Source organism: Piliocolobus tephrosceles, chromosome 8, assembly GCF_002776525.5.
Source record: "Piliocolobus tephrosceles isolate RC106 chromosome 8, ASM277652v3, whole genome shotgun sequence".
NCBI classification, from domain to species: domain Eukaryota; kingdom Metazoa; phylum Chordata; class Mammalia; order Primates; family Cercopithecidae; genus Piliocolobus; species Piliocolobus tephrosceles.
Genome location: NC_045441.1, coordinates 76875617 through 76900615, shown reverse-complemented (window position 1 = coordinate 76900615; position 24999 = coordinate 76875617). Strand labels below are relative to the sequence as shown.

General features: G+C 40.5%; 1 protein-coding gene across 1 annotated transcript in view; it reads right to left on the bottom strand.

Moving 5' to 3' along the window:
- PON1 (paraoxonase 1) overlaps positions 1-24799 on the bottom strand; it is a 27257-nt gene extending 2458 nt beyond the window's left edge. Inside the window, exons 1-8 of the mRNA XM_026448747.1 lie at positions 24726-24799; positions 18667-18737; positions 17099-17154; positions 15696-15864; positions 11621-11747; positions 8207-8407; positions 6484-6565; positions 2389-2517 (exon numbers count right to left, since the gene is read on the bottom strand). Of these exons, the coding sequence (XP_026304532.1) occupies positions 2389-2517; positions 6484-6565; positions 8207-8407; positions 11621-11747; positions 15696-15864; positions 17099-17154; positions 18667-18737; positions 24726-24799 (909 nt within the window). The remainder of the gene's footprint in view (positions 1-2388; positions 2518-6483; positions 6566-8206; positions 8408-11620; positions 11748-15695; positions 15865-17098; positions 17155-18666; positions 18738-24725) is intronic.
- Between the last annotated feature and the right edge of the window lie 200 nt (positions 24800-24999).

Here is a 24999-nt window from a genome sequence, read left to right as displayed (position 1 = left end):
TGGAGAATACAAACCAACTCCATGCTATAGCCTACTGTGGGACCTTGTGATCAGGTAAGTTAATACTTAATAAACTCCCCTTTACATATATATATCTATCCTATTAGTTCTGTCCCTCTAGGGAACCTTGACTAATCCACTTAACAACAGCCAAATTGTTGCCATCCAGTAATTCAGGTCTGTTTTCATATATTTTCAGGTAAGTCAGGGAACTGGATGTTTACACTTAATTCCTGGTTTTTAAAATGCAGACAAAGAGAAAAAAAAAAATGTGACCCCCAAAAAAACACATCTCTGTACCATACTCAGGTGTTTTAAAGTTAGCCTCCTGTCTCTAAATGTATAAGATTTTGTAAGTTCAGTTTCCTTCACTTAATTGAGGAGAAATGTGATTGCATCATTAATAGTGTAGTATCATGTTAAGCCAACCATATGAAATAGCCAATATTTGATCATTCTGGCTGTCAAAAATAGCAATTGCATGTGATTCAACTTAGTATGAAAAGCACTACACTGAGGTGGGAGACCTGGGTCATGTCTTGGATCTTCCACTTACCATTTGTTTCTCATCTGTAGAATGCAACGGGTGGGACTAGATTATCTCTAAATTCCCCTTCAACTCTAATATTCTATTATTAAGCCTTTATGATAATATATAATGACTTGAAGAAAGGATATGTACATCACAAATGTGGCCAAATGTGAAGGCCAGTGCCTGGATCTAAAAGGGTCTGTGGGAACTTTCAAAATGACCTCTTAAAAACAGCTGGCACCAAGGACAGATGTCTTAGGAAATTGCCATAGCATTAACATGTAGTAGTTACAGGTAAATAGTTGATGGTGCACCTTGGCTTAGCTAAACTTCTTATTAATAAAACTAAATCACTCTTCTAGGGGCAGTGCATTAGATAATGAATTGTTACTACTTTTTGCTATTCCTTTGCAGATCAATCATTAGAAATGAAGTATTTTTTCCAGAAAAACAAACCAACTCCATGCTATAGCAAATGACTCAAGATGACTAAATGAGCTAACAAGCCAGAACAAATTAGAATCTAACATTCTGCTCAGTTCTGAGCACTGAACGCTCCACAGCATACATTTCTTCAATTCTATTAAACATACCATTCAGCAACCCTAATGGCTAAAAACTAGCAAAAGGCAAAAAGGATTTCCATTAAACATGATCACAATTGTCCTGTAAACCTAGAGATGAAAGATAGGAGAGCCATAATGTAAATGGAAATACACATTTGGATTTTTTTTAACCCAAGAGATACGGGCTTTAACACTTTTTTTTCCTGTTGGGCAGGTGAAATGGACTCTTAAAACTCAGCTTTAACAATACATACACAGCAGTAGACAAATATGTTAAAATGTCATATATATGATGTAAATAATAAGTAGCCTTAGTAGATACTGAAAACTCAGTAAATGTGCAAATACCTATACTGAAGTAGTTTGCAAATTCTTATTTGTACCCAAAATACTTCACTGAATAAAGACCATGGACAAAAAATGGGACCTTTGAGTACTGTAACTAAGGTGGAAGATGAGGTCTTCTAAGCCAAATAATTCCAGCGATTTATCTTGCCACCTGCAGAAAGATCTAGAGAGGCTGGCCAATGTGCTCCAGGACTGGTCCTTTGCATGGACCTGTGCATATACCACCACACAGGAAGGGGGAGTTGAATAGGAAGGCAGGTAACAAATGAATGATTAAACTATAGCAGTATGGCATCATTATGTTCTTTGAGGATCCCTTAACCAGAGGCCAAGTTCCTCTCAGGCAACCCTCTCCACCCACCACCGTATACCTGTTCTGGCTTCTGGTATTCATTTCCTCCCCCCTCACTAGCCCTGAAGTACTGCATTATCCTCTGTTGATTACCCTACACTGTGTCCACACATTTTGTATATAGTCCTTTGATTAAACTCCCCTCAAATTATCCAATTTAAGTGTGCCATGTGTTTCTTGCCTAGCCTCTGACTAAAGCACCTTCAAAAGCCTTTATTTCTGATCATTTGGATCATCTATCCGTGTCCCCCCTTTTATTTGCACATAGAATTGAGAATTATGTTTTCAACTGAACAAAACAATAGCTGGGAATAAAGTCACTTATCTGGTTCATTTTTATTTATTTATTTATTTATTTTTTTTTAATTATACTTTAAGTTCTAGGGTACATGTGCATAACGTGCAGGTTTGTTACATATGTATACATGTGCCATGTTGGTGTGCTGCACCCATCAACTCGTCAGCACCCATCAATTCATCATTTATATCAGGTATAACTCCCCAATGCAATCCCTCCCCCCTCCCCCCTCCCCATGATAGGCCCCATTGTGTGATGTTCCCCTTCCCTCTGGTTCATTTTTAAAACTAACCTCGGATGCAGGAGGATTCTCTGAGTCATAGAAGAAGACTTTCATGCCATTGGGATGGCATCCAACCCAAAGGTCTCCTGTCTCAGGATCCACAGATATGTTATCCACGAGGGTATTAAAGTCGAGGGACTTAAAAGATGAAAAACAAGAAAAGAACAAGACATAAAGTAAAACACAATTGTGATGAAGCAAAATATATCAGAGAAAAGTTGCCTCTTGTCCTTGGTCACCACACTGCTGCTTCCGAGGATACAATTCTGCCCCATTTCAATAGGACTCACAAAATTCCTCTGACCTTTCATCTATGCTAGTATTTTGTCAGTTTCCAGGACAGAATGGGGATAGGGTGAAGATACAGAAAACCAAGAATGACTGTTAAAAGTTAGACAAAATCATTTGTACCAACATCTGTGCATGAACCTAAAACTGAAAAAAAAAAAAGTTTTCAGTGCAGCATAAAACAACTGCTTCTAAAATTGCATGTGCAAATGATATTTTTATAAGCATTCAGAAAACCACCAGGAAATGTAGATTCATTTCTGAGAAGAACATCAATGAAATGTGCACTCTTTAATGGCTAATCATAGGCTGTGCCGCCAGAGAAGAAATGATCACCCAGGGTCTCATTTTTGTCTTGAAGTTGAGGAAAAGTTTGTTCTTTAGTTTCTTGATGTTATTCAACTCCCTGTTCTTCTGCTGTTTATTCTCTAAATATAAGTTGCAAGCATTTGATGACTGCACAGATTGCTGTTGAGGCTTTGTACAAGGATCATAAATAATACCAATGATTCTTAATTCCACCATTCATCATCTTGTCTGCCTTCTACCAGGGAGAAATCCCATCTATTTGTTTACCTCTAATTCTCAGTTGGAGAAATAATATCCACCATGTACCTCAGAGACCAGCATACCTCAGTGCCCAGAGATCCTGTAAATAACTGGTCATGACTCATTGTAAAGGCCAGGGCATGAACAGACAGCTGCAGAAAACCAACGCTTCCTTGTGCCTCCTACTCAAAATGAGAGCTGTTCCTCACATGCCCAGGGAGGGATTAGAGGACTCAAGCATCGTGGCAGAGCCGCATTCTCGCCACCGTGCAGAGTCATCAGTCTTTCTTACCCCGGAGACAGGCAAGACAGGTGGCTCCATGCTTTCTCCATCCCTAAACCCCTGTCCATCCCAGTGTCAGCACACCACTCTGATACCATAATGTCTTTAAATGAGGAAATGTTTGTTTCAGGGCTTTGCTCTTACCTTTGGAAGCGGCATAGCCGACTGGTGAATTCCATGGCAGATGAAACCTACTGAGATGAGAGTGGGAGTGGGAGAAGGACACAGAAACCTGGGATCCCATTCATTCAACGTGCAATTACCAAGCTCCTACATGAGCTCTGCGAGAAATGCAGCATCTGGAGAGCACCAGGTACCCAGCAGATACAGCTCATGCCACGGAAGTGCTGACAGTCCAGCAGGGAACCTATTCTGAGTCCAGCAATGAACTCGTTGCCTTGCAAATAAATAATTCCTCTCCATGCTAACTCCCGGCAAGACCCCTGCATATCGCATCTCACGCTCCCACAAAGGCAACTGGAAAATTTCACATTCCTTGGTCAAGAAAACTTAATAAATTATTGTCTTTGGGAAAAACTGTATTCTCTGTTAACAAATATTCCAGTTTTTTGCGAATTGAGGTTCATCAAAGTGTGACTAATCCATTGACTAAGTTCTGGAATCTTTTTTGAAGAGAGGAGAGAATTATTTCTATCGTAGTAAAATATATATAAAATTTGACGTTTTAACCATTATTAAGTATAAAACTCAGTGGTATTAAGTATATTCACAAGGTTGTGCAATCATCACCATCCCTCTCCAGAACTTTCAGTCAGCCCCGAACAGAAATCCTGTACCCATTAAACAATAGCTCCCTGTTCTTCTCTCCCCCAAGTTCCTAGTAATCAGCATTCTATTCTATTTTCTGTCTCCATGAATTTGCCTGTTCTAGGTACTTCCCATTAGCAAATTGTACAATATTTATCCTTTTGTGGCTGGCTTATGTTATTTAGCATTATGTTTTTAAGGCTTATCCAAGCAAGTTGTAGCAGGTGTCTTAGAACTTCATTCCTTTTTTTTTTTTTTTTTTTTTTTTTGAGACGGAGTTTTGCTCTTGTTGCCCCGGCTGGAGTGCAATGGTGCAATCTCAGCTCACTGCAACCTCTGCCTCCTGGGTTCAAGTGATTCCCCTGCCTCAGTCTCCCAGGTAGCTGGGATTACAGGCACATGCCATCACTCATGGCTAATTTTTTCTATCTTTAGTAGAGACGGGGTTTCACCATGTTGGCCAGGCTGGTCTTGAACTCTTGACCTCATGATCCACCCACCTCAGCCTTCCTCAGTGCTGGGATTACAGGCATGAGCCACCACAGCCGGCCAAGAACTTCAATCCTTTTTCAGGCTGCATAATGTCCGATTGGACATAAACCCGTCCACACCTCCTCAAAAATTTAAGATTGGCCTCAGCTAGTTTATGAAATTATTTGGCACTCTCAAGTATTAATTAACTGACATTAATAAATACAATCTTTCAAAAGAAAGAATAATGTGACAATTGATGGATAACCTTTGTGGGGTTTTTATAATGGGAGACAAACATGGTCTATTGCTGAAATTGGCCTTGCCCTCAGTCTCACCCTGGAGGGAGGAGAGCCTTGACATTCTGTGGTGAAGGTATGTTACATTGGGTTCTATTCTCATAAAATTCTTTAACTTTTGCTTTACAGAAATATCTATTGTTAAAACTGCAGCTTGCTTTTTATTCCCTCAGCCAGTATGAGCGTGTGAAATTCCATTTAACTTGAGCTAATACCAAAGTAGCCCTGCCAGTGATTTTTAATGTCAAACATGATGTTACATTTGATGTTGCTTTAAGGTAATTTTCTCTGAGTGAGGCCCCTCATGACAGTCCCTGGGATGTGCTGACAGGAACAGTCATACAATTGGCGCTGACAGTGCTTCCTGCAGTGGGCGTTTATGGCAGGAAAGCAACGTCTTGTTGTTTTGCAGAGGTAGAGGGCTGCTTTCACAGGGCTCTAGTTTGCTCTTGGTCTCTCTTTCCTCTCCTTTGTGTTTTCAGCCCTGTTGACTCCAACCTTCAGACAACCAGAATTGGTGGGGACAGGAGGTGAACCCCTGAAGCATGCCCAGCCCCACCACAGTAATTTAACAAGTATTTGTTAAGTGCCAACTAGGCAGTGCAAATTGTACTAGGAGCAAATAGAAAAACAGCCTGTCCTTGTGGATCTTACACCCTAGTTCGGGAATCAGGTAATCAAGGGGAAGAATAAAATATATAGTATGCTAGCAATACATGCTGAATGGAAAAATAAAGCAGGAAAGGTGAGGGAAAATATGCAGGGGAAGGGAGCAGTTTCAGGTTTCGAAGACCGAGCTGACGTTTTAGTAAAAATGAAAGGAGATGAAGGAGAGGGCCGTGGAGATCTGGAGGAAGGTTTCTCCTCCTAGCAGAGGGAATGGTGCCCCATTCTGAGACAGGAGCAGGAGACGTGGGGCAGGGACACAATGGTTGGAGGTAAAGGCAGAGAGGTGAGGAGCAGCCAGGTCACCCGGCAGCCATTGTGAGCGCGTGGACTTCATAAACATTGTGGAGAGCAGCCCTGCATTAAGTACAAGTTGAGGCTATTTCTTGGCTGTTCCATCAACGTCAAGGAAAAGAGAGAGAGAGCGGGGAGGAGAGGGAAGGAAGGTGGAGGAGAGGGAGAATGGGAGAAAGGAAGGAAGAAAGGCTGGAAGGGAAGGATGGAAGGAGGATCTGGGAACACAATGCCAAGCTCAAAGTTTGCTAGAGCAGAAAGAATGCAAGGTTCCTGGGTGAGAGGTGTAGTTTGCTGTTTGCCACTCTGCAGTTGAGTAAAAATGAACAACAAACACATAACCATGCTAATGACTCTTAATAAAGGAGTGAAAAATTGGTTCTCAGCCACACCAATTAAGCAGTCCTTTTCTCTTCACATTTAATTTCACAAATCAATTAGAATCTAATTATCACTCTGCAAACTTACAGTGTTAATACATCTTACCTTCAATGGAGTTAAAGTCCAATTAGCATGCTTTTCATACACATGAATCTTATGAGCCAGCAATTCAGCTACATAGACATACCTTCAAAGAAGAGAGAGCTACATCAAAGTACTAGAAGTAACACAACTTGAGAGATTAAGATGAAGTTGTAATAACTATTCATAGGGAAGAACTTCGCTTAAGGAATGGAAAATGGAACCCATCTCAAACACACTAAATTCTGAAAGAACTCAGTGAGTTTACAATGCACAGAGGGATTTAATCTCTGCAAAGTTATTTCTGAAGGAGGGGACGTAGTTGTCCTTATCAGTATGGAAGGAACTTAACCCTAACACCAACTTTTAGTATCTGGGAGTAAAATGCATTACAGTGTTTCTCTTTTGGTTTGTCAATTTGTGTCAAGCCCCAGGTTCTGCATTTCAGGGGATAGTGAGTTCTCTCCCAGGAAAGTTGCAGGAAAGCCCTTTGACAACAGCTCCTTGTTTTAATCCAGAGAAAAATATGAGAGAAGAAAAGCTGCTTGGACTGGATCGATGGAGAGAAGTCTTCCTCCTCTTCTGCCCTGAGTCTGGTCCTGACTCTGTGGCTTTAGTCATACCCCACAAAGATCTGGGGTGAGTCCAAGCACTGTGCATCCCCCCAACAAAAAAGAAATTACTGCTCGATTATCTTCTCTTTTCAAAAACTGGTCTATGATATGAATAATTAAAAGCTGTCCCTGTCCCTGTTGCTCGCTTGCTCACTCTTTCTTTCTCTGTCTCTCTCTGTCTCTCTTTCTTTCATTTTTTTAGACAGAGTCTTGCTCTGTCACCCAGGCTGGGGTGCAGTGGCGCAATCTCAGCTCACTGCAACTCACTGCAACCTCCACCTCCCAAGTTCAAGTGGTTCTCCTGCCTCAGCCTCCCTGGTAGCTGGGATTACAGGAGTGTGCCACCATGCCTGGTTAATTTTTGTATTTTTAGTAGAGACGGGGTTTAGTCATGATGGCCGGGCTGGTCTCTGACCTCAGGTGATCAACCCACCTTGGCCTCCCGAAGTGCTGGGATTACAGGCATGAGCTACCACGCCTGGCCCCTGTTGCTCTTTCTAAGCATATGTTACTGACTCTGAAATCCTTGATGATGATGCAGGATGAGAAAGGGCATATATATGGATGCATATAGATATTTAATGCACATACCAATGCTACCCAAAATGCAGTCTCCAGACCAATGTTGGTTTGCCAATTGTTTGTTGTAGGGCCCCATGAGATAACATAAGTCAACTACATCACTAAGCACACTGCTTAAACTGACGTTTTTCACAGTAATACTTTCTTGATGAAGGAAATATTGTCTTGATTTACATTTTGGTACAAATTCCTTATCTTATCATAAACCTGAACTACTGACATATGTATACCTGCATACCATTCATCTCATGATACACTCAAATCTTTATTCAAAACAAGTCTATTCAGACATACTAAATCTTCATCACAGTTCCCCCTCTTAAAATGTACTTTTTTTCCAAAAAGGAAACAAAACCAATATGCCTCCACAATGAAATTTTTGATTTGATAAATTTCACCCCCTGAAAAATTAAAACATTTTACATTTTTCCTAATTTTTTCTCACTAGGGTAACATGTTAAAATGTATCATATTACTTTAAAAAAGAATATATTCCAAGATATCTCCTAAGAATCTGAGTAAATCCACTACATTTCAGAGAGTTCACATACTTGCCATCAGGTGAAATGTTGATTCCATTAGCAAAATCAAATCCTTCTGCCACCACTCGAACTTCGCTTGGACTATAGTAAACAACATACGACCACGCTAAACCCAAATACATCTCCCAGGATTTTAAGTAGGGGTCAAGAAAATAGTGATCGTTTGTGGCATAAAAGTGCTCAGGTCCCACAGCAACGATATCATTCAAACTGCAAATAAAACATACACACATCATATATAAGGTGAAGGTATTAAACATTACAGGACTATGAATTGGCATTCATCGCCATCTAGTCCTAAAATCAAGATATGGGATGGAGCCTTCATGCTAACTATAATGGAACAGAATTAATATGAAATTAGTCCTGCCGATACAATCCTTAAAGACAATCATTGGTCTAAGAAATCTGAGGAAGTGATTATAGCACTGTAACATAAAAATCCTTTTATATGTATCTTAAAATAGTGTTACATCGTGTGTGTGTGTGTGTGTGTGTGTGTGTGTGTGTGTGTGTGTGTGTAAATACACTAAATTCAGTAGAAATTAAATTAGGCCAGAAATCATTGTCAGGGCAAAAATGTGCTCACATATCTGTGCTCACATAGAACTAACTCCCATAAGAAACTGAAAAAATGATGAACCAGCAGCCTGGATACTTGCATTTTAGTTAAAGCTCTGCTACTATTAGCTGTGTGATCTAAGAAAAATCAATCCTTTCACATATCAGGACCTCAGTTTCCTTATCTGTGAAAGCAGGATGATAGACTGGTCTATTTTCCAGCCTTAAGATTTCGTGATTCTAAACTGAATGAAATGTCCATGAACAAGAATGCTCAGAAATAGAATGCTATGGCTTTTCCCCCGCTTTCTGATTAGGATTCTCTCTCTGTCACTGAAAATGTAAGATATATGAGTCTATTTTTCTGCTTTAATAGGTACAATAGTGAACACATAAGTGAGTCATTCTTTGCTGATTGAGGTGATGGAAGTTCCCCAGGGCATGATCTGGGAGAAAATTATCTCTGCTCTATTGCAGAGGGCGTCGTGGCCAGCGTGTCAGCTCTGACGCAGCTCTGAGCTCTCAGGCAAGTTAGACAGGCATGCTGAGCCTAAGTTTTCTCATCTGTAAAGAGAGGTTAAATGATATTCTCAAAGTCATACAGCTCATTAGTAGAAGACTAAGGGTCAGGATCTTAATTTGTGGAGTTGCAGTGGGAATTACAATGAGACAATGCCTCTTGTGTGCTTTGCAGGGAGCATGACATTCAATAAATCCTCGATCAATGGTAGCCACTATTACAACATAAAAAAAAAAAAGGTCTCAGAATTTAGGATTAGTCTGGATGGGCACCAGACATAGATCTGCAATCTGATTTCACTCTCTCTTTTTTAAAAGTAAATTTCTGAAATTAGTATGCTGGACTATCATTTGTCTGTTTTTCACAGAAAGGAGCAGAATGGAATGGTTTAGAGCAATAGCTTTTTATTGCTGAAATGGGGGTGTAGTAAAATAACTAAATAAATAACAAATTTTTAAAGGGTAATAGAGTAATAGCTTTGAAATCTGATGGACTTCATTTGAATCCTGACACTGCTTGCTATCATAATGTGGGGCCACAGCATTGTCACTAAATTTTGAGCCACTATTCTAAACCTCTGTTTTCTCTGTATACCTTGAAAGGCTAGGGTAAGAATAAAATGAAATAACGAATGCAAGGCCTTTGCACCATGCCTGGCATACAGTAAATGACCAATAATAATGCTTGTGATATATGAATAATAACAGGTTTAAATTATAATAGATTTAGTAATTGGAATGCTAATGTTATAAACAACCATAAAATACAAGAAGAAAATACACACAGCTAATCCTTGGGTTGAGAGAGCAGAACTCTAGTTAATTATGGCACCGTGGTTATTTTCAGTCTCCTTCTATGCTGCCTAAGACCAATATTTTTGCAACTGGCTCAAGAAAAAAATACTCCAACCCGATAACTTAGACAAATCTGAGATTTCCAAGATTAAATGTTAAAACACATAATTTTTTTCACTATTTTGTAGCGATTTAAGGCACCAGCTCTGAACTCATGTTACCAGGATTAGAATCACAGCTGCACCATTTACTGATGATGTCATCTAGGGGAACTTAACAATTACTCCAGGCCTCAACTTTTTAAAAATCCAAAATGGATATAATACTAACACCTAATTCAGAAGGTATTTGTAAAACATCAATAAAATAATCTGTTTGAATTAGTTAGTGCAGCACCTGACTTACAGGGAAAGCTCATTTATTAGTGTTATCATTAACCCAGCTTCTCCATTCTACATACTTTTCTCTACTTTAAACCTTGGTGTTTTTCACATTCTCCAAACACTCAGTGACCTTATTCTTTCTCCAAAATGTATTTGTTAAATGAATGTATGAATGAACTCTTCTACCAAAAGCTGGTCTCCGAACTTTTACTCATCCCGCTGGAGCAGAAGATGACCTGAGCGGGGGTTCCTACTTGGTCACTAGTGAATTGATTGGCCCTCATCCAGTAATTCAATTTCTCTCCAATCTCATTTTCCTCATCCTCAAACCACCTGATAAGAAAGAAGAGGAAGGGGTCCTGGTATCACAGAGTGCACACCACATACCAGGCCCTTAGCTAGGTACCTGCAAACAGTACACATCTAGATTTACAGATACGGAGGTAGTCAAATGCTATACATAAATTATACAAAAACAGGTTGGGATTCTAGACAATCGTAATGAGTTAGAGGTAAATGTTTTAGAAGATAGTGTAAGGTTGTTCTCCTAAATCCATCACTGGCCTTACAAGTCAGATCTTCATAGGGCATGTGAGGAAGCTGACTGAGATTGGGGATCCTTGAGTGTTTTATTTCACCATAAGTTACATGAACAAGGCACCTAGGGTGGAATTGAGTGTTACCACAGATCTACTATTGCATAAATTTTGTGCAGTCAAACAGCAGTGGAGGCAGTATAAGGAGGTCTTAGATGCACTTGATTTAGGGTCTCCTCTTGGGTCTGTGTTTCTAATTCATGGAAACTTCCCAGAGTCTACTTTTTAATATAAATAAATAAGCTCATGATGTCAAATTTATCTATGAAGCCTATTTGGGTTTGAAATACTAAGTCTGGTTCTGAAGAAGAGCAGGATTTTTTCCTGGTAATAACTTGAATGGAGATCCTGAGGCCAGGAGCCAGCCTGGGAAAGAGAGGAAAAGAATGGGCTGTCTCTGAGGTGCTTGAGTCCTCAAAAGGTTCTTCAGAAGGGCATGTGGAGGAGTTTGTGATCATTAGAAACGGGAGTTGAACAGCCATACCCACTCTGGCCAAAAGGAAAAACCAAAAGTGGATTAACTATCCACTACAGCTAAAGGAAAATAGAAATGTGCTATATCTCAGTACTTAGGCAGAAGTTTATGTCTGATGGTTTTTAGATGCAAAAGCGAGTTTTCTTCTTCTTGAAATTTAAACAACTCCACCGTGGACTTGGCATCTGGATGGTTCACCACCAGGAGGTACACAGCATTATCTGAGAGGAGATTAAAAACAAAAACGAAACATTAACTCAGCTCTGTCAGCCCTTTCTCCAAAAACCAATTTCAACCCACCTCCAGCTAGTAGTTAGGATGTCAGGCAGATGGAATATTTTCATCTCTTTGTAGAGAGAAGCATTTGTGATTGTTCCTGTTCCAAAGAAAAGTGGCTCAAGGAAGAACCAGTGACAGCCTCTGAAAACTCAAAACTCCACGGGAGAAAAAAAAATTCTCAAATTAAGAATGAGTATCACTGACACTAAAACTCCAAAGAACTCTTGAAGTTTTCCAGTTCAAATGGTCTCCACAAGATGCAGAGTTGTGATGAAAGGGATAAAAACTATGGGAACTCCCCAATATGAGAAGGTGTGCTCAAGTGTAATTTACATAGTGTGAGGTGATAAATTTCACAGAACATCTGAGAAATAGTAGCAAACCAACAGAAGCAGCTTCCTTGGGTCAGTGGGACTTTAAGAATACAAAGGCGGCCGGGCGCGGTGGCTCAAGCCTGTAATTCCAGCACTTTGGGAGGCCTAGACGGGCGGATCACGAGGTCAGGAGATCAAGACCATCCTGGCTAACACGGTGAAACCCCGTCTCTACTAAAAAATACAAAAAACTAGCAGGGCGAGGTGGCGGGCGCCTGCAGTCCCAGCTACTCGGGAGGCTGAGGCAGGAGAATGGCGTGAACCCGGGAGGCGGAGCTTGCAGTGAGCTGAGATCCGGCCCCTGCACTCCAGCCTGGGCCACAGAGCGAGACTCCGCCTCAAAAAAAAAAAAAAAAGAATACAAAGGCGACTCATCTAAACGGTCAAGAATGTGTGATCAGAGTTGGCAAGTAAAAGTTAGATTGTGGTCTTTGCCTTAAGAAGAGTAAGTCTTTTGAAACCTCTGACATGATCAAATTGGTGGGTTTTGTTTTGTTATGTTTTGTTTGCTTTTGTTTTTTTTGTTTGTTTTTTTTGTTTTTTTGTTTTTTTTTTGAGACGGAGTTTCACTCTTGTTGCCCAGGCTGGAGTGCAATGGGGCCATCTCAGCTCACTGCAACCTCCACCTCCCAGGTTCAAATGATTCTCCTGCCTCAGCCTCCTAAGTAGCTGGGATTACAGGTGCCCACCACCATGCCCGGCTAATTTTTGTTTTTAGTAGAGACGGGGTTTCACCATGTCAAGATGCAAAATTTGGCAGGTTGAATTGAGAAGATTTGAACAGAGAAAACTGCTAAGATGATTTTCATTACCCCTTTCAGCAAACAAGTGTTTAATTTATTTTAGTTGGTGTTAAATGCTACAAAGGAAAAATACAACAGGATATAAGAATAGAGAGTAATGAAGTATTATCTTCATGGGAGTCAGGCATGTTCTCTCTGATGAGGGGATGTTAGACCAAAAACCTAAGTGAAATAAGAGAACGAATATGTGGATTATCTAGGGAAACAGTATTCCGGGCTGAGGAGAGAAAATGTGCAAATGCCCCAGGGCAGAAGTTCCTGGACATATTCACTTAATAGTGAGGTTGTGGTGGGAGCAGAGTGAAGGCAAGAGAGAGTGGGAGAGTGAGAGGGCTGAAGCCACAGGGAGCCAGAATCGGTCCTGTTAGGGCTTAAGGTGAAGATCCAGGCTTTGCTCACTGGCCCATTTGAACCAAGGAGTAACATGAGCTGAGGCTACAGCAGTAATCCAGCGATGTGGAGAGAAGGGACTGGACCAAGACGATGCCACTGGCAGTAAATGGCAGGAAAGGTCATGAGACGTATTTGAAAGGAAGAATCCAAAGGCCCTGAATACAGCTGAGGAAGGAGGGTATGGAAATCAAATTCAAGTGAGGATTAAAACCTGGATTCACAGTTTGTGCAGTGGATTCTACTTCTAGAAATTCATCCTAAGGATATAGTCACAGAAAATACATGTGCGAGAAAGTTGATTTTGGCATTGTTTGCAATGAGCATAAAGGTGGGAACAACCTAAATATCCGTTGGCAGATGAGCTTATATTACAGTGCTCCCACACAAGTGAATCCCAAACCACCTTGGCGAAGCAGCTGCAAATGTGCTGTATGTACAGGAGTCCATGATGTAGTGTTTAATGCAAAAGCAATTTATAGAAGAGGTTGTGTAATACTACCTCATTTTTATTTTAAAAAGTATCCACACATCAAACACTATATTTCTTTGCACTTAAAAATATTTTTAAAATAAAATGTAATGGTGATGAATGCGTGGATGAGTGGAGAGTCCACTGAAAGGGATATGTGTGTGTGTGTGTGTGTGTGTGTGTGTGTTACATGGGGAAGAGAAGGAAAGATAAAAGGATGGAAAATCATTTTCAACATTTTGAGTTTAAAGTGTTTATAGGAAAGGAACCGAAATTGAAGTGTCTAGTAAGCACCTGCGGCATTAAAAGTGAAGGGCTAGTGAAAAGAATAATAATAATACCCGTATTTGGGGATTCCTCCTAGAAAGCAGGCAGTGTGACACTGGTTTGAAAGTTCTGAAATAGAGAAAATAAAGAGGAAGCAAAAGATCAGACCTCTGGGGTAGTGCTCAGGGAAGTGGCAATGAGTGACAAAACAATGAATTAGGGAGAAACCTGTAGTAGGATGAGAACTGGAGCAGCTAGGGGCACTGCAGCATCAGGGAAGAGCAAGTTTTGTGAAGGAGAAAATGGTCAACAGCATAAAAGGAGGTGAAGGAGGCTGGGCACAGTGGCTCACGCCTGTAATCCCAGCACTTTGGGAGGCCAAGGTGGGTGGATTGCCTGAGCTCAGGAGTTCGAGACCAGCCTGGGCAACACAGTGAAAACCCTTCCCTACTAAAAAAAGAAAAATTAGCCAGGCATTGCGGTATGCACCTGTGGTCCCAGCTACTCAGGAGGCTGAGGCAGGAGAATTGTTTGAACCCGGGAGATGGAGGTTGCAGTGAGCTAAGATTGCGCCACTGCACTCTAGCCTGGGAGAGAGCAAGACTCTTCTCAAAAACAAAACAAACAAAAAACAAAAGGAGGTTATGGAAGGAAGGAAGGGAAGAGGGAAGGAAGGAGAGGGACGAAGGGAAGAGAGGAGATTTGTTAATAGGAACATCACTGATGATTCTCAAGGCAGCAATTTTAGCCACCCATAGTGGGGAAAGTCCGGAAGAGGAACTGAATGAGGGGTCATCTGATGATGAAATGGAGGTAATGGGTATAAACGTGGTTCTTAACCCTAGCCTGACATTTTTATGAACTGAACATCTTTTAACAAGTACTGTGATCCAGGCCTCCCTCAGACTAATGGAATCAGAATCTATCGAGCTGGGGGCTGGGCATCGAGTCTTTTTAAACTCTTCAGGTGCTACCATGTGCAACTGGGGCTGAAAATTAATACAGAGACAAGGAAGTAGCAGCAAATAGAAAGGGAGAAATGGGATAAAGACATAAAGGATGACACCAACAAGTTGTGTTGAAAGGAACCAACATGCAGAAGAGCATTTTGAACACAGAACAGAGGAACCCGCAGAGAGGAGGCACTGAAGGTGATGGGGCCAGCAGAAAACTGACCATGATGACTTTCTGTCACTCAACCTATAGGTTGCAGATGACTTGGGTTAGAAAAATCTGTTCCTGTAAATGCCCGAGTCTTGAAAACTGTTTAAAATGGAAAAGCTATAATGAGCAGGGCTGGATATTATTATTATGGTAATTATAGGGATAATGTGAATGTTGGTATTTTACAAAATTAGGTGCTTGACAAAATTAGGTGCTTTAAATAGTTTAGCATTCTCAAGTATTTTAGTGGTTTTACTATAAGGGTCAATTAACATAGGGGGTAAGTTTAAAACCCAGAGTAAGAACGTTATTCATAATTATGCTTCGTTTGGATGAGAAAAAATAATCCATTTATTGGCATGTTTTTCTGTTTTTGTTTTAAATTTGGTTTTGATTTTAATAAACAATAAATATTGTTACCTTCATCTGTGAATGTGCTAATCCCATGAGGGTTAAATGAAGATAAGTCAAATTTACTTCCAGTGATCCCCAGTTCCAACACTGTTGGATCTTCTTCATTCAGGTCCATCAGAAGTATTTTTCCAGGATTGTTGGGGTCGAAACTCTTTATTCCAGGATATTTTAATCCCTTATAAACCATGGAGGAGAAAAATCAAGCACAATACCAGTACTTTAAATGCTAATAGAGACGCTGCATGGGCCATGGGTTTGTGTTGACTGCTCCAAACCACAGGGCTAGCCAGATGGCCACATAGGAAGCCTCTTAAGTTAGTTTGCGTGATGGGTCCCCAGGAGAAGTCTTCTGGAAGCCACATGCTCCACTAAGCCACCCCACACAAACCCTTTCATCCCCTGCAGCAAAATCATATGTGCACCACACTACAGCTTCCAGCCCATGAGAAAGATCAAAAATGGAAGAGCAGACCCAAGAGGCAATTAATAATAGTCTTCAATGACAGAAGCAAGGAATACACATACAATATTGGTTATAGCTTTTACACTGTTCCCTGGTAGGTCCTTGGAAGCATCTCAAAGACAGAGGTTTAGTGGGTCAGAGGAACTACTTTCTTAGCTTTCAATCAAAACAACAAAGCTGTTGTTTTATATATTGGGTTCCCATATAAGATTTTGCTTAAAATATGCCTTATGTTGCTCAAGAAATGTTTGCAAGACATTGCTTTGCAGGATGACTAATCTACTATCTTTGTAAGAGAAAACTGGACTAAATAAATTACAAGAGGTAGCAAAGGCTTTTAAATGACTGGATGATTGTCTATTGTTTCCTATCCACTCTGTTATGATATGATCCCCAGGCCAGATGGTAGACTTCTTTTGTTTTGCACTGTATCAGCTACCATAGCGATCTATATGCAGGAGAGTTTCAACAAATATTGTGGATTCTCTCTTCAAAGCTTGGGAATTGGGACCTATCAATAATGTTAAATTAGAGGGCTTATTCTGAAATATGTTTAAAAATGTGAAAGTTGAAATGACATGTGAAGTAGTATACATTAAATGTATATTTAATTTAGCAAATATTTGAATGTGGCAATTTTAAATACTTCAGGGAATGACAATTGAGGGGAAAACATTCTTGAATACACTGAACTCATAAACAAATTGCTGCTATAGAAGCTAAGGTAATACAGTTCAATGTAGACCGAAGAACACCAGTATGCATAGAACACGCATGATCATAATTATAGCAGAGGTGTAAATGCATACACAATTTGTCTTTTAAACCATGGCTGTTCATTTTATTTGAAAGTGGGCACTGGTATACAGAAAGCCTAAGTGAAAGACTTAAACTGCCAGTCCTAGAAAACGTTCTAGAACACAGAAAAGTGAAAGAAAACACTCACAGAGCTAATGAAAGCCAGTCCATTAGGCAGTATCTCCAAGTCTTCAGAGCCAGTTTCTGCCAGAAAAGAGAATAGAAAGTACAGGTTGTTTCATATTACTGCAGGAAGTGGATCCATTTCTTAACACCTCACTTGAAACTGGGGCTATATGTTACTCTTCTTTAACAGGTTCAGAATAATTCATTCTTTCATTTATTCAAATTGATGAATGTGATTATATGGAAATTAAAAATATATTAATATCATTAACAAGTTTAATTAAAATTTATACTTAGTATATTTGTTTTAAATTGATGGACTAGAGCTTTTTCCTCAAAGACTGAAACCTCTTGAAGTTCATGGAAATTCACAAAATATACAAAAGCCATGATTATTTGAAAAGAACTTGCTGTTTTCTAAAGATACAGGGTAAACTATAAATATGTGTTGATACTTAATAGTTCCAAAACAATTAAACCCTTGGAAAGCGATATTGAAAATATAAGCAAATTCCAAATAGTTGAGTTAAAATGGAGAAACATTTTAGGTGATCCAGAATATGAATTTTTACCACTAATTACAAACATCAGTTAAATATTACTGTCTTCAAGTTAGTTATACTTTAAGTACATGTAAATTTTTAACATTTCAATTTATCTAGAGAAAAATGAACTATTTGATAGGTACTTATACACTTAGTGAAAAGTATGCTTTTCAAAAACCCAGTGATATTTGATATCAATATCATATTTTTCTAGAAAACAATTGCACTGTAAGATATCTAGTGAAATTTAATGATACTAAGTCATCTGGTCTAGCCTCCTGAGCCTTAATCAACTGAGATGAATAATTCTAAAAGAAGAACAACAACAACAAAAAAATGCCCAAAACACACAAAAGCATGATCTCAAAAAAATTGTCCTCAAATAACAAAGCTTGTTGGTTGGAACCAGCTGGAGAGTTGAGCCTAGGGACTCTCCTTGTTGGTTGCCTCACAGCTGCTATTCCCCTACCCTTTTATCTTTGCTGACAGGGCCTGCCTCCCACATTGGAGGTTCGATAATTACTTTCCCAGCATCCTTTGCAGCTAGGGCACCAGCCTGTCCTCCAGCTCTGACAAATAAGATCTAAGGAGAAATCTGCTGGGAGCTTCTGGAAAAAATTTTCCTCTCCAATATCAAAAGACATACACATAAGGAGAAGCCTTGTGGTAATTGCAAAGTCCTGTCAGAGCTTTTCTTAAAAAAAAGTTATCTTTATTCACTGCTTTATCTGGCTCTCCTGCCCCTCTTCTGCTGTCTCCTCAGGTTAGATTACCATGGAATCAAACTTTATTCTTTTTTTTTTTTTTTTTTTTTTTTTTTGCGCTCTATTGATCAAACAAAAACAAACAACCAAAACTGCCAACACCTTGGTAATATGTTAGTAAAGTCAAAAGTCAAACAACGTGGTATTTATCATTAACTACCACTGACTCTCCTGATTCCAAATTTTTTTTTTTGACAAAATTAAACAGGCACATTAATCACACAAAAAGCAAAAAAATACCAGAAGTTTAAATGAGACCCTTCTTCCTCTCACATACATACCGATTCCTTTAACTAAATTACAGTTAGGAAGTTCTATGGGTTGTACCTCTCGGAGAGCATTAAGTCGTGTTCTGTGGGGGAGAAAGAAATAAAACACACATAAAACTATTCAGAAATTATAATTAAGTTGCAAAGTTAGGCAACCCACAAAGTTCTCCTTCACTGTACTTTGCCTGAGTTTCAACTCCAGAGTTTTTCCTGCAATTTTTTCCAGGCAAAGCCAGGGCAAGACAAGTGGGGAACTTTGGGTACAATATTTAGTGTTCATTTAGCAGAGGTGGATAGGTACACACAAGAGATACATAGTACCCTCTCCAGGGCTCTGTGTACTTAGGCAGGCACAGGAGCAATTTCATCAATGTGTAAGGTCTCCTAGGTGGAAAGTCTGGGTAAATGGCAACATGGTTCCAGTTTATTCCATTGATGTTTTAGAGTTGCTGACAGATGGGCAGCCTCCTACACATCTGCTCATTCTGACTCCACAGACTGGACTGGGCATCTGCTTTGTGATGTAGTGCTTGAAAAATACAGGTATGTTGAAAGGATTTGTAACTTCAGAAAATCATACACAAGGCCTGCATGTAAAAAGGCATTTCACACACACACAGGTGCACTCACACATGCACACACACATATATAGGAGCAACTTATTAGATATGAGTGCATAAACACCATGGAGAAGGTCTGAGTACAGGACAATGGAAAAATGAACAGATGTGAGAGGGAAGTACCAGCCAAATGCCTGAGCAGAGCGAAGCTACTGATGCGGCATTTGAAAGAAACAGATGACATTAGCACAACCAAGAGACTTAAACAATAAACTTTTTTTTTTTTTTTTTGAGAACTAGTGATACAGTATTGTCAAGGCAGGTAGTGACAATTATCCAAATATCCCTAGAAATCTTATCTGGCTTCAGATAGGCTAAGAAATTTACTTGTCCTCCTGATGACTTGAACTCACAGGAGGAGGATGGGCTACAGGGGGAACAGACACGCTATAGATAAAATTCTTCCTGACGTGGTACAAAATGATAGGAATTTGGGGGCGATTGATCTTTCATTTATTCATTCAGAAAAAAAAATGAGTATATTCCTACCACCAGGTCACTGGCTATCATTTTCACTCTCTAAGAAAATCTGACCTAAGAGGCAAGGAGTGCCTCTTAGTAATCTGCTTTGTAAAAGTGCCACAGTTTGTCCCAATGCACAACCAGAGTAAAGAACCACCAGTCTAGGTACTAGAAATACAGAGATGAACGACTAGATGATGAAGGCTTGGACTGTGAGGAGATTGTGGTTTCCTAGTTGATAGATATGAACTTAGAAAGCAGATGTCAACAGAAGGTTGGAATCTGTCCCATAACCTAAGAAATGGAAAGGTATTTCAAAAATTGAAATCTGACATTATAATTGCAAAAATTCACAATAAGGAAATAAAAGAGGAAGTGATAGAGCAGTGGCTTACAAACTTTTCAGACGGAGACTCACATTAGGAAAAGTATTTTATATGGTGCGAACACCCAGCACATACACACACACACACACACACACACATACACATACGAATCAAGCTTCACAAACAATACTTGCCCTAATCTGTGTGATACATTCATAACTTTTCTGTTCAATTCTGTTTTATTTTAAAATGTTAGTAATTATTTACTAAATTGACTTTGTTACCCATCATTTGAAAAAACTCTGGTCTAGGGAAAGTGTAGTGAATATTTGTAGCATGCCCTCAAGGAACCGAAGGGCAGGTAGAAGATGTTAAGGGTGATGGTCATAACCAAGGACAACACAAAGACTAGCATGGAAGGAGAGATTCAAGGACATAAAATCACCGAATGGGCCAAGACTTGTGAAAAACACCAAGGATAGTCAAATTCACTTTTCTTAGACTCAAAACCACATGGGAAGAATGCTCACACTGCCTGACTCACAAGAGTCACTAAACATATGGGTTCACAAAAGATAGAGAAAGGCAGAACTGCTCAGCTCCTATTCTAATTCAGGCTTCTCTCTCATAGAAGATGATCTCTAGCCTGGAAAAGGTAGAATAATCATAGTTAAAGGGAGCCCAGGGTGGGCAAGGAGGCATTAAGTCAGCACCTGTTGATTTGGGTTCCAATTTGTGGCCCAAAAATATCTCTACAGGATAATCACTGCTACTACAGTTCAGGTACCATATATGCCCTTGTTTAATCCTCAAACATCTCCGTGAGGTGTTATTTTCCCTAAGTCATAGATGACCACGATTAAGTGGCTTTCTAAGGCCATAGAGTTATGAAGTGGCTGAGCAGGGATTGGAATTCAAGTGTGAATGCAAAGCTCACATTTAGCTCACTAACCAGGCAAAATCTACAGAGAACACTGCTTAAAAGCTGGATGAGGCACCTGAAAACTGACTCACCTGTGTTATTATCATCCAACTCATATTTTTTCTACCTCATTTTCAATTTATTAGGAAATATCTTGTCAAAGGCTTAAGTCCAAATGTTCTGGGCCTAAGAGATAAGGGTCAATGTCTGAGCTATGTCCCTGATTCACTAGACTCTGAACTCTGTGCAGAAACCATACAGCCTTTGCTGTGAACTTGTCTGAGTCTGCTTTGTGCTGCTCTAAAGGAACACCTGAGGCTGAGCAACTGATAAAGAAAAAAGGGTTATTTGGCTTATGATTCTGGATGGTTAGAAAGTTCAAGATTGGGTATCTGCATCTGGTGAGGGGCTCTGGCTGCTTCCACTCATGGCAGAAGGTGAAGAGGAGCCAGTACTCACAGAGATCACGGGATGAGAGAGGATATAAGAGAGGGGAGAGGTACCAGGCTCTTTTGAATCAATCACCTCTCTCAAAATGAATAGAGTGAGAACTCACTCACTCGCAAGGAAGGCATTTATCTATTCATGAGGGATCCATCTTCATGACCCAAACACCTCCCACTGGGCCCCACTTCCAACCTTAGAGATCAAATATGAGGTTTGGAGAGGACAAACATCCAAACCAAAGCACAAGTGTTCAGTGAAAACACATGCTGGCTGTTCACAGAAGAAAGCAGAGATCTTTGCCTAGGCATTAAGAAATCCATATCCATTCTCAAACTGTTCCTGGGGCCAAATTCACTCTCATCAGTCTATTTTCTGCTCCTACTTGTGCCTCATTAATTCAAATTCCTTTTCATGGCCTACTATGTGCCAAGCCCCAATAAGGGCTCTCACACATACTTCCTCATTTAATCTTTTTAGCCACCTTTGAGAAAAAGATGAGTGTTTACCCTGTTTTGTAGGTAAGGAAATGGAGGCACTGAGAGACTCAGTACTTTGCACGTGGTTGCTTATTTAAGAGGGTGGAGTTGGGATTTTAAATTTGGTGTCATGATACTAAGGACTCTTCCCTGTATGTCTTTCATACCTCTTTATTTGCTCACAGTTTTCCCTTCACCTAGAATGCTCTTTAGCCCCTTACCCACTGGGAAGACCCCTACTCATGATGCTTTGTAGCTTCTCCAGTCTTCTGCATTGGGTAATAACTCCTTAGTTCACCCTCAGGAACCTTCACATATACGTCTGTCAACTTTCTTACCATAGTTGTCAGTTTCACAGTTGTCAGTTTTTGTTCTTTTGCTCCAGTAGACTTTAAAATTGGTGAGTGAATACTGCATCCTATTAATTCCTATAACCTCCAGAAGAAACACAATGTTTGCAAAGAGAAGGTACTCTGCAAATGTCCACTGAAGTGTTTTGTGGAGATACAAGGCAAGTACTTCGGACTGAGAAGATGGCGTTGGTTGTGCTCATAGGGGAGGCTGGAGGGTTGGAGGATTATTTGTCCTTATCTCAGAGTTTCAATGAGGTATAATTATAATACATATTCAAGTATCACTCATTAGATTTCATAGGTGGATTTTTGAGATCACATATGACAGCTATAAAAGCTAACATTTACAGGACACCTGCTATATGCCTGATTTGTATACATATATATATATTATATGCTTTTATATAAATATAGTATATATGTGTGTGTATATATACACACACATACATCTATGCTGTAATATGTATCATTATCCCCTAGTTTTCAGGTGGAGAAACAGGCTGGAACTTTTGTGGAATAAAGTAGTAAAATAACTTGAAAGCTGCAGAAATTAGATCTAACCCAGTTCATCAGTAATCCACCACTACTCTCTTCCCACAACTGTGTATTGCCTACAGTAAGCATGGAATGGCAGAAATGCATTGAGAGGCCTAACGTTAGCTTTGTGGTTTCCTTCTGAGAAGGGAAACTCAGTGGACTCACGTATTGCAATTGGCAATGTAAGGACAAGGAAGCTGCCATACAGATGCAGCGCTGCAACATTCCATAGCCCAAGTTGGGGTGGGGGAGGGGAGCTGTTTCTACCATCATCCAAGGCATTCCCCGGACTTGGGCGGCACATACAGCGACTACAAAGGTGGGAGACTCATGGTCTAGCGGAACTCTCTCAGTTCCTTTCTCTGTGCTGCTCCCACCTGGGAAACTCAGAAATCTCTTGAGGCATCCCTTGTGTGCTTTCATAAGTTCCCTCCAGCCTAGACATATATAGCTTCCTGTGAGCCCCACACACATACACTCCAAGTCTGAAGAAAAAGGGATGCATCCACCCTGGGGATTTGGCTTGCTCCTGATGCAGGCTTCAGGATATCATCTCTTGCCTTCTCTCCCTGGGGCAGATTCATGGTCTCTAATTCCCCAGGGATTTTGTTCAATGACTCCGGTTCTGATTCAATAGTGTGGGGTAGGGCTTGAGATTCTGCATGTGCAGGGAGCCCCCAGGTGATGCTCAGGCATCTGGTCCCCAGACCCAGTTGAGTAGCTAGGTTTTAGGGGTTTCCAGCAGTGGGTACAATTTCCCTTCCTTCCTCTGTCTGGGCCACTCCAGGAGGCTCAGCAACCCATCCTTTATCTATATATTTTTATCTATACCTATAATCTCCTATAATAAACCTATAATAAAAACTCACAAACTGTAATTTTTACATGATTTAAAAGCCAAGATTACCAACTACTTCTTACTTTTTTTTCTAGTACTCTGTAACTTAAAAAAATTAGAAAAACCTCCACAATAATTAGTAAAAACCCATTCTGAATATAAGCTTCTAATTAGTCCATAAGCACATATAATTTTTTTATATTTTAATGTTGATTGGGTTTTACTTTAGAGTAAATAAGGCATTGTTGACTAAGCTTTAGAGACTAGGATGATCTCTAGACTATGAACGCCTGTTAAAAGTTATGAAACTTTTGATACATTCTTAAAATATCCCCACTCTCCTTGTGTAACACTTAACCGTTTATTAAATACTTTAAAGGGAGGCAGGGAACTAACATTTATTGAATAGCTACTCTGTCAAAGGCAGGTGTGTATTACCATTTCCAGTTTACTGAAGCAGCGAAGGTTAGAGATGTAAAGTGATTTGCCCAAAATCCCATACTCACAGAGCAGAGCTAAACCCCAGGACATCAGATGCTGGCTCCAGGGTTCCCTCTTCCCGGCCCGCCCCCACTGAAGCCAGTCATCACGGCACAGGTTAGCGCCCACCTGCTTGGGTCTACACGCAGTTCTGCTGTGGCCCTCAGTAGCCTCAATTTGAGAATCTCAAGCCTGGAAGGTTTGCCACGGCCAGGCAGTCAAGGCACAGAAGGGACGGGGACTCCTTTCTCTAATTCACAAAATATCAGGAGAACCCCCAGCCTGGTTAGTTAGTTTCCTTCCGGGTTGGGAAGTGAATCTGTAGCCAGGGCACACAAATCTTCATGAAAAATTAATTCGTGTATGCTGACAACCTGGCCACTCACAGCCCTGGCAATTGCCTCCTTATCCCATGTCTCAGGCCATGAGCAAGAGTTTGTTTTCAAGGGGCACATGACAGTTGGATAAACATTTAGGAAACCCCTGCAGAGTGTACATCTGGCACCTGCCTGTAAATGTTAACAGCCTGAACCCTACTTTCTGGGGGTTCATGGAACTGGCAGGGGGTGAGGAGGACGAAGGCTGCAGCCCTCACCACAACCCAACTTACTGGTAAGAAAACCGGTGGTTCTTGAAGAGTGCCAGTCCCATCCCCAAGAGGGTGAGCGCAATCAGCTTCACCATGGTCAGGGACACACAGACGGATCGACGGGTGTAGACACCGACGGGCTAGAAGGCTATGCCTGCCTGCAGCCGCAGCCTAGCTGGGGCAGCGCCGATTGGCCCGCCCCGCCCCTCCCCGCAAGGTCCGCAGCTCGCGGGGCGGACCAGGTACACAGAAAGCCCCACCGCCGGAGCGGAGCGCTTTCAGCCAAGCGCCTTTT